At 34.1% G+C, this 10893-nt stretch overlaps 2 protein-coding genes across 2 annotated transcripts; both read right to left on the bottom strand.

Annotated features, from left to right (window-relative positions):
- Window positions 1-8173: 8173 nt before the first annotated feature.
- On the bottom strand, window positions 8174-8598 carry LOC128193588 (uncharacterized). Its single transcript, XM_052867369.1, has one exon. It carries the CDS (start codon window positions 8548-8550, stop codon window positions 8212-8214), a length of 339 nt encoding a protein of 112 aa, XP_052723329.1. The 5' UTR covers window positions 8551-8598; the 3' UTR covers window positions 8174-8211.
- A 60-nt stretch (window positions 8599-8658) lies between these two features.
- Window positions 8659-10598, bottom strand: LOC128193763 (uncharacterized). The gene is made up of 2 exons (XM_052867864.1): window positions 9151-10598; window positions 8659-9070 (listed from the first exon to the last, which is right to left on the bottom strand). Exons 1-2 carry the CDS (start codon window positions 10596-10598, stop codon window positions 8659-8661), a joined length of 1860 nt encoding a protein of 619 aa, XP_052723824.1.
- Between the last annotated feature and the right edge of the window lie 295 nt (window positions 10599-10893).

Genomic DNA, 10893 nt, shown 5'->3' with positions numbered 1-10893 from the left:
TTCGAGCTCCTCTGCCTCAGATCTTAATCTGCCAGCCATGGTTAGCCTCTAGATCTTCATTCTCTTGTACATTTCTCCCTTACCTCAGCCTAATACACCAAAGAATCCATTTTTCACCGATTAAACCTATCCTCACCGTTCCATCTTCACTTTTGCCCGATTAAAACCTCTGTTCGTTCCATTCCATCGATTCAATCCTTTTCTTTACCTTTCCATGTTGTCTTCGATTAATTGTCTTGATCTGTTTTGGTCTTGTATTGAAACTTTAAAGCATGGATTGAAAAATACAATTTGTTTCTTATTATTGTCAATACCTTGCCTGTATGAACTATCTGTTGTGCTCATGTGAAAAGAATAAGTTTTTGTAATAGATTGCTTTACATTATTTTATGCTTTTTGATATTTATGTTCAATTCTAGTAGTGGTTGTGGAAAGGCTTTTGATATGAAAAATGATAGAGAAAAAACAAGAGGGCGTGGTGGTGGGAGTGGCTCAAGAAAGGACAAAATTAACGCTCTTGGTAGGCTCCTGTAATCATTACTTCTCTCTAATGATTTTATTTTTCATAAACATTGCCTTTATTTCCTTCCTTCATGGTGGCCAAATATCAGTTGTTGTGTTTTGTTTTTTGTATTAAATATCCAGTGGCACTGTTATTCTTTTTCTGTGTGGAAAGAAGTTTGGGAAAAATACGCTCAATTTACTATTTGAGAATCCTTGCATGACAAATATGATACATCAGCTTCCCTGTCCATTTGAATACAAAATAAAAATCCTTACATATATATTCACAAACAAAAATATAACAAACTTTAATTGTTCAAATATAAAAAATCCTAGGAAGCAATTGGGATTTAACCTCTGTTATTAGATAGTCTAAAGATATAGGCCTCAAATATCTCCCTATTTCTTGTGTTTTAGTCACACATTGTCTCCTAGAAAAATATCCTTTTCGTTTGGATAAACTTAAAGCATACCAAAGTTTTTGGTGGCTTTCCACCACGTGTCAACCGATGGTTGGGGCGTGACGGGTTTGGGAGATGAAAGGGAGGTGATGAAGTCAGTGAGTATGGCTTTCTAGGAAGGTTTGAACTTGCCATACCAAATGAGGTGGACGGAGATTTTACTTGTGAGAAGAGGTCCTCTGTGGTGGTATTGGAACTTCATTTGAGGCTCTGATTCAGTGAGTTTCCTGGCTGAACTGAAAGGAAGAATTGAAACAACCAGAAATAAACATAGGAGAAAGCTTAAGGATGTAAGAGAGGCCATTTGTTTATGTTGTCTAAGAAAGAAGTGAAAAGTTATTGGTGAATTGTTGTGAAAGAGGGAAGTGTTGGCGGATATATATAGTGGGAGGGGGTGAAATAAAGAGTGGAGTGAGTGAGGTTCTAACGTGTTTGCGATTTGGTAGTGAAATTGAAGGGAATTGATTCGTAGGTTTGCATTGACCGAGTGGTGAGGTTAGTGGGGACAGAGGATAGCCAGCTAAGGGGAGAGTTGGTGCGGATAATAATAGCACGAGATGGTGACATGAGGACAAATCCCGTGTACCCTTTGAAGAAGGGTAGGGTCTCTTTTGTTTGGTTCATGAAAATAAATTATTTATTTATTCCTCAAGAATATGTTCTGGATATGCTTGCTTATTTGGCTGCTTCCCTTTTTCCTTCTATGCTTCCAAAACAATTTGACTTCTCCATCTAAAAGCATGCTTACTAGGAAAAAAAATGTGCTCAACAAGGTTTGATTATAAAATAATATAGTTTGTAGCAAATGTTTTAGCTTGTCTTGGCAAGTTGAAGTTTGTTTGTTTTCAAAATTTTGCAGCATTTCAATTTATATGGCATGCTTATTTTAAGATGCTCTTTCTGTGGTTACGAAAATAAGACTTCTTTTGTAGACATCAACCAGTGCTCAAAAGTAGGGAAATACTTCTGGAAGCATTTGTAGCAAATAAAAAGTTCAAACGAATAGATTTTGGAACATTTTTCCTTTATTAGAGAGATGTCACGTAATATTCCCAAATAATCTAAAGATGTTATAGTTGCTTTTTAACAAATAACTTTAAAGATAAAAAATAATATTTTACTTAGTAAAATGATAAATATTATTACGTACAATAGTTAAATATAAATTATGAAAAAAATAGTAAGTTATTTAGAGTTGTATTAAAAAATTTAATTTGTATTATGGTTATGCATCTAATTTCCAGTTAAAATTTTCTTTTACCATTGTCATGCTAAGATGCCAATGAAAAACTCAACAATGTTTAGTGTCTTGTGGTGCACTCTCTTTCCTTTGTCAACTTCCTGAGTTTTTTGTTTGCATAATATCTTATTAACATGTTTTAGTAATTACCTTAATTAATCACCATTTACCAAGTGTGAATATGTCTTGACTGTAATAAGATAATGTTGTCTGTGTATATGTAAACCAAGATTATTTTAGTTAGGGGATCAAGATGATCTGGGTGTACATAATACAAATTGAATGCATCGAATCTTGAATGTTTCTAAATTCTAGATATTGCTTCCTTCATAGTTTTCCAATTCAATTACATAACATTTCATACTTTTATATTTCAATTTCCATTTTCTGAAATCTTTTCCCCAATCCTCTAGTTCTATTAATTTTCATATTACTTTTAGATGACGATTATATTATCCCTAGTTTCAATTGCACTTTAGTTTTCCATTTTTGGTTTATTTCCAGTTTTAGTAATTACTAGGATTTTTGGTTTTCTGTCATTTCAAGCAATTCCATTTAGTTTTTCTTTCCATTTGCATTATAATTTAGTTTCAATGTTTCAGTCTTTCCCAAAATATAATATTAGATTTTACTGTTTTTTGTTATGTCTGATGTCGTTATCTTCAATTTTTTAGTACAGTTTTTTAATTGAACCTCAATTCTGCATTTTGCGTTAAGCATAAATTATAGAGCAAGAAGGAATTTTGCGATTGACGTTGATAATAAAAGTTTACTTATTAATTGTATTATATTTGATTGACAATACTCAACTATAGTATAGAAAATGGATTCTACTGTTATACTCAAAAGGCCAATATTTAAAAAATCGAATTCTTTTTGTTTTTATGCATCACTCACTGGTAAAAAAACAAGATTTTAACTCGCGTATTTGACATCGGTTAAGTTGTAACCGAAGCAAAAAATGGCGCGGTGGCATTTTTGTAGTTATCACAAATGAATATGCCTCGGTTCAAAAAGAACCGATGCCTAAAACTGGTGCGGTGGCATTTTTGTAATTATCACGCAAGGTATATGCCTCGGTTCAAAAAGAACCGATGCCTAAAATTAGTGTGGTGGCATTTTTGTAATTATCGCGCAAGGTATATGTCTCGGTTCAAAAAGAACTGATGCCTAAAACTGGTGCGGTGGCATTTTTGTAATTATCGCGCAAAGGTATATGCCTTGGTTCAAAAGGAACCGATGCCTAAAACTGGCGCGGTGACATTTTTATAATTATTTTTTATTTTTTTGAGAGCGTTTAGGCATCGGTTCTTTATAGAACCGAGGCCGTAGACCCTTATTGCCTCAGTTAAAAAAATAACCGATGTAATAACATGTGTTTAGGGTTAAATTTCGCAAACAGAGATAGAAGTTGCGCCGCTCCTCTCTTTTCTCCCATTTTCTTTTGTTTCCCTTCCTTCCTCTTCTCTGTTCTGATGGAGGCGCGACGAAGGGATCTTCAATGGCGTGATTGGGGCGTGGCGAAGACGCGGCGGGGGCGCAAGGGCGATAAGTCTCGTTCTTCTTCTCTTTGTTCTAATTCGCAGCGAAGGAGGAAACTTCCTTCTGTCTCCTTTTTCTAATTTTGTTTGGGTTGTTTTATGTTTAATTGATGCTTTGCGGGAGTGGTGGAGTTTGATTCTCTGCAGGTGGTGGTGGGAGCACGTCGTTCTCGTTCTTTGTTCTTCGTAGTGGAATCTTTGATGATGGTGTTGTGAGATGGAGTGGTAGGCATTGATGGATTGTAGCCAAGGGCTAACAACTCATATGGCAAATGGTGAAAACGAAAAAAAAAAAAAAAAAAACCTCTATTGCCTCGGTTGGATTTGAACCGAGGCAAAATCACACACCTTTTTGCTTCGGTTCAGAACCGAGGCAAAAAGCCTACCCCTTTTTGTCTCGCCTGTATATGTCTCGGTTGCGGAACCGTTGCATATAAGCGAAAATAACCGTTGTCGTTTCCCTTTAGTGTACTAGTGACTTAGTTTTAGGTTCTTTACAAATGATGCAATTTGGAGGGAGGCTTGGTGTTCAATACTTGGATGCTGGTTCTTGGTCAACTACTGCAGTAGCATTAATTCATGCATTTTTTTTTAGCTAGATTGAGGTTCATCTGAATTCATCAGATTGATTAGAAGTTGTTGGACCCACTTTAGGTGTTAGGAATTGGAAGATTTTGGAGTCTGGTGCAGCAACTTGTTTCTGGAAGGAGGCTGGTGTGTAGCACTTTTATCGAAGTCTGCTTCATGATGCCACTTGAACTTGGATAGTCTTTATATTTATAGTTTTTAGTATTAATTCTTGTTTACATTTACTCTTCCATTGTCTGAGCTGTTATCTTATTTAGAAGTAGAATTTAGATGTTTTTCCTATGTACTGAGGTGTAAGAATTTGTAGTGTTGTGGCAGCAAGTATCTTATGTAAAAGACTACAAACATATTATGTAATATCATTTAATATTTTCTTTTCAACTGTTCTTCTCCAGTAGAAATATTAGTGGTTAGTTTGACTTGATGTCATGAAAAATTTCATAATTTAAATTAGTGGAATGAAACTAGGGCCTCTACCCTTCATAGAAATAGTGGGATTATCGAAGGTCTTTGTCCTTTGGTAATTACCGAAGGCCTTTGCCTTCGGTAATTACCGAAGGCCTTTGTCCTTCGCTAATTACCGAAGGCCTTTGTCCTTCGCTAATTACCGAAGGCCTTTGTCCTTCGCTAATTACCGAAGTCATTTGTCCTTCGGTAATTATCGAAGGGCAAAAGTCGTCGGTAATGGTTAGCGACAAACGATTTACTGACGGATAATTAGTCGTCGTTAATCCGTCGATAATAGACATTATCGACAGTTTTTTGCTCTTTTTCGACAGATTTAAGCCGTCAATAATGTCCTCTTTTTTGGTAGTCTTTATAGAGATTAACAACTGGATGTAGAATCTGTTGATTTGAACCAGGATAAAAATCATTTGTGTGATTTTTTTACTTCTTATACTCTTTACATTTTCTGCACATCAACTGTTCATTAAAACGTTTATAAGAAAATTAAAAGAACTATTTTTTAAATTAACCGCTACATGCTTAACGTTAGTTTATTCCGCTACGCGACTCGACGATATCGATTGTTGGTACCAACAAGAAAAATAATATAAAATTAGTCAATTAAATTTTTACTATAAATTAGTTACAGTAGATAACTTACATAAGTTAGAATTGTCTCTCTCTCATAATATGTGATAATTTTCTTCGTATATCGACACATAATACCCACAATCGTTGTCATTCAGTTATTTTATTAAAAAACCAAAAGTAGAAAACATCATTATAATATACACAACAACAAAACAATTTCTAATCAAGCAAGTACCCACACAAAGCAACTTAAACGAATATACATAGGGTGAATTTTATCCAAGAGAGGCTGAAGGAGAATTTGCCATTTTGCGTGGAGCAAATTGAATTGCAAAATTGAAACATTATCGTTAAAAGTGAGCGTTTATTGCAATATGCGTTTTGGATAGGCAAATAAATAGCAGCAACTCAGGAATTCTAGGAAGAGCAAGTAAACAAGCCATCCAAACATATTTTATTATCATGTAACAAGTAGCATGTTCAACCAACTTAGCACATGAATGTCCAAAATAGTTTCTAATCAAGTAAAGTACCCATATAAGGCAACTTAACCGAAGTAAAGAAATAGTGGACAAAGTATACATTTATTTAATTTTTCAACAATAGGATGAATTTGTGGTTTAGATGGTTACATCTTGGTTAATGGTTGGATGCAGCCAGCCAGTTGTTATGGCTTTGATAGTTACTTTTTTCATACATTGCTGATATTTTAAGATAGGATAAATCTTACTTGATTAGCCAATGAAACTCTTCCTCCTTTTCTGAACAATCATAATCTGAGGTCCAAGTGTGACCTGGACAACTAGTCTACATCAATATGTGAAAGTTAAAAACAAAATGTTGGAAATAACAGATTTAAAGGAACCTATGGTAAATTTCTGGAGCCGTAGCATGTCCATAACACCAACATGAGCTAGAGCACAACCAAATAAATTAGGTCTCTGTACAAAGTAAGAATACAATAAACAGAGAGATATTGAATGAAAAGGCACAAATGAAACAAATCAGAAAACAAAGCAAATGAACTGGACCTAATTTATACAAGCACATGCTGACTCAAGTACATCATTTTCTGACTCTTGGACAACGTCAATCCAAGTAATTGGTTCTTTCAAATCCACTCTGACTAATTTATATTTTGGAGCATCTATATTAGTTAAAAATGTAAACACAGTATCATCATTCGCAATGGCTTCATGTTGTGCATCAAAGTTATCAATAAGTTTGACAAATGGGAGGAGGGAATTTCCATTCCGAAAGCTTTCCAGCCCATTAGGAATTTTGGTCAAGTCAGTAGTAAAGTTTGTTGACTGGATCGCACCCTTCTGAAATATTGAGAAGAATGTACTACACAATCAGCAAAAACCAAGAGCCATGTTCGTGATAAATATAAAATCATGTTCATGTAATTCACTGTAGTCTTGTCAAGCAATAGATGAAAATAAAACTACACTACATTTTTTTTCTTGCAAAGTTGTGAAATTGATGACTTTTCCTACAACCTTCTCTGATCCTATCTGTAAACATAGATTCTTAATAGGTATATAAAATGTACATACTAATTAGTTGCTTACATTTTTATGATATTTAAGTAAGATTTAAAAAGCAACAGAATAACGCTCCAGGTTTGTTAGATGCGATGCTTCAAGAAAGAAAAATGGCTATTGAGCATAAACATTTTATCATAGAAATATTTCGTACTTGTTATCTTTGAAAATAAAAACGTTTTAGTCCCTATAAAAATTGTTTGATTTTAGTCCCTAAAAATTACTAAGTCATGCACTTTTGGTTCTTCCTTGGTGAAGCATTCCATTTTTTCTTTAAAAAGTATGGATTACAAATGAATAAAATATTATAGAAACTAAAATTATCCCAATTTCAAATACTAGAAACATATTTAAGCTAAATGGAAATCGGGCACAACAATATTATAAAGATCCAGGCTTTCTATAAAGACATATTATGGATTTTTGAAACTCCAAAACCTCTGAGAACTGATAGCATGGTTGGATTCACATTACATTATCTAGAAACACATTTAAATATAAACTAACGTGATTTCACGTAACATTCATAAGTTTACTTTAACATTAAGAAATTTATTCTGCATCCACAATTGAATATGAGTTGAAATTTAAATAAAGTTTTGCATTAGGTAACGAAGTTATACTGAGTTTCACTACTAAGTTGCCTTTAAAATTAAAAATAAATCGCATCTTTTTCAAAATCCATTTTACTCAATCAAATTCATTCAAAACTAATTTTTCAAAGTGTTATCCCAATCACACACCGAGAAAACCCAAATCTTGTTCTTCTAAAAAAAAAAGTAATAATATGAGATCACTTACTTTGGTGCTGGATAGCGGCTATAAAAGAAACCTTTGTTGTCATGCGTCCAACTAATGGAGGAAAACTTTACCCGAAACATATAATATTTACCATTACAACCATCAGCGGTTCATTTTTATACCTGTTATTTTTTTAATAACGGCACAACATGATACGCCTTGCTCATCGCCATCCTCATCACTATTCTCTGGACAAGTAAGTTCTACGTCGATTACATCATAGTTCAACAATCCATCATCAGAGTCCCCCAAGGCCAAGGTTGTCAAACTCGAGAGTTTACGTAAACTCGTGAGAGTCCAGTAAACTCGACTCGTAAACTCGACTCGTAAACTCGTAAGAGTTTACTTTGTATGAAAAAAATATAAATAACATTCTAATTCAAATAAGATAACAAAATTATATAAATTGAAATATATAAGTTCATAGAAATATTGTTCATAACATAAAGATATAATGTAAAATATAAATTGAAATGTCAAAGTCTCTATGCCTAATCCTCTAATCCTCTAATAATGGCATCATCATCTCCATCATCATCATCATCTAACTCTTCCTCTGATGAATGTTGTGCTTGTGCATCCTCATTGTTCTCAAATGTTATGTTATCAAGATCAAGAGCATCTAAAATAGGATCTGTTGTTGCTCCATCTAAGTGAACATTTTCACTATCATTTTCACCTTCAACTTGATCAATCTCAACAACATCATCTGTCTCTTCAGCTATCCATTCATCATCTGATTCTATGTCATCAAATGGAAGAGCTATAGTTTTTCGAATCTGTCTACTTTTCAGCTTGGAGTTATACATCACATAAACTAAATCATTCATCTTTTTTTGATGTAAACGATTCCTTCTCTTTGTATGAACCTAAAATGAAAGATAATATTTTTAGTGAAGATATAAACATAATAAAGGAATTTATAAATTAAAAATAATTTAAATTACCCTTTCAAATGAACTCCAATTACGCTCACATCCAGAAGAACTACAAGTCAAGCTTAAAATTCGAATAGCAAATCTCTTCAACTCTGGAGTTCCATCACCAAACATGTCCCACCATTCCCCAGGATTTAACTCTTTCCTACACTCTTTTGCATCTTCCATTCCAAACAGGCCTCTAGCATTATGAAATTCAACAATTTGTAAATTAATTTTTCTTCTTTCTGCCATATCTGGTATCATTCTTCTCATGCAAAAATACAATCCTTCTTTCACCTCTCCACCATCATCAAATCTAAAGTTAGGTTCATAGTGCAAATGAGGGTTTAGAAAATAGGCAGCTGCATGCAAAGGCCTATTAAGTTGATTATCCCATCGAGCATCAATTATTCTCCAAACCTCTTCATAACTACATCAATCATGCTATATCAGAAATAATCTAACACATAAGTAATTAAACATTGAATGAGTAAAAGTTTGAAAATTTACCTCTTTTTGATATTGTTAAAGTTAGACCTAATCTTCTCTTTTGCACAGTCCATCTCTTCATAAATGAAACCCATTGCAGGTTTTACATCTGAGTCCACTAATCTTAAGACAACCATGAGAGGGGCAGCAGCTTTCAAGCATATGGAGACATTCTTCCAAAATCGGCTATCTAATACTACATGTGCTACTTTTCTCCCCTCTTGTGAAGTTCCAAACTTGCTTGTCTTCCATTCCTCAGAGCTGAACATGGTCAACAACGATGCCTTCAATTCATGAAGACAAGCAAGAGTTAAATAAGCCGTGGCAAATCTAGTCACACTCGGTCTTATAAGGTCTCTACCTTTAGTAAACTTTTTCAATAAGGAAATCAACATTGATCTCCCATAAATGTAAGTTGTAATTTTTCTTCCCTTCTTAATGGTCAATTCATGGACCTTCAAATTTTTTTCAAAATCTTCGAATATCAAATCAATGCAATGTGCTGCACATGGAGTCCAATACAATTTTTCCCTCTTTTGCATCAACAACTCTCCGGCTGCCTTGAAATTTGCAGCATTATCAGTGACAACTTGAACAACATTTTCTTCTCCAACAAACTCGACAACATCATCCAACATTTTGAAAACTTTATCAGCTGTTTTTGAAATGTCTGAAGTGTCAAGTGAATAAAGAAAAACCGTCCCTCTAGGACTATTCACCAAGAAGTTGCAAATAGAACGTCTTTTTCTATCCGTCCAACCATCAGACATAATTGTACATCCAGTTTTCTTCCACTCCTCCTTATATTCCTCAAGATTTGCATCTGTTTTCTTCACAGCTTGTTTCAAGAGCTTCTCTCTAATATCATGATAAGATGGTGGTTTGTATCCAACTCCATACTTACCAATCATTTCACACATCTTTGCAAATGCTGGATTTCTAAATACATTGAAAGGAATGGCACTGGTGTAAAAGAATTCAGCAACTTGAGCATCAACTTCTTCTTTGTATCCTTTTTTCATCATTTGATTTATAGTTGCTTGAACTCCCCCCTTACTAGTAGTTGCAACTTTTTCTTTTCCTTTAAAACCGAATACCTTGTGTCCTCCTTCAAAATTTTCACTTTCTTCCTCGTCTTCACCGATATTTATCTTTCTTTTCTTTAATGAAGCATTCTTAGCTTCTGCAACTACTTTTATCATCAAATTTTTTATTTCATCCGGAACAGAAGCACAAGGCTCAGAATCTTCTCTAGTTCCAGCAAGATGATGCTTAAATCTAAATATGCCTCCACTTACAATCTTTGAGCAATAGTTGCATTTCACTTTTCTTCCATTACCATTAACATCAAATCCATATTTCCATCCAATATCAGATCGGTTTCCTGGAGCATTTTTACTTCTACTTCTACTAACTGATGAAGATACACTTGGATTAACTTCTCCTGAATTTGATGCGTTTCCCGACATAGTGAGGTAAGCTTTTTCACTACAAATATAAAAAATAAAATGTGCAAAAGTTTAAAAAAATAAAAAATTTGATGTACAGTGCAGTGCCCACAAAATTTAATGCGTTTCTCCTGAATATGCAGTGCAGTGCCCACTATATTTCTCCCCTCTAATGTACTAAAAGAATAAAAAATTCATTTCCAAATAAAATTGAAAAACGTAACTCACGGGTTATAATTTTAGAATGACAAAACGTCACCCACAACCAGCGGTTGGAAGAAGAAGAGCAGACCACGCACGGCGACCAAAAGTTGCG

The sequence above is a fragment of the Vigna angularis genome, chromosome 8 (assembly GCF_016808095.1).
Source record: "Vigna angularis cultivar LongXiaoDou No.4 chromosome 8, ASM1680809v1, whole genome shotgun sequence".
NCBI lineage: Eukaryota > Viridiplantae > Streptophyta > Magnoliopsida > Fabales > Fabaceae > Vigna > Vigna angularis.
The sequence above is the reverse complement of the archived record's forward strand: the minus strand, read 5'-3'. Positions and strand labels throughout refer to the sequence as shown.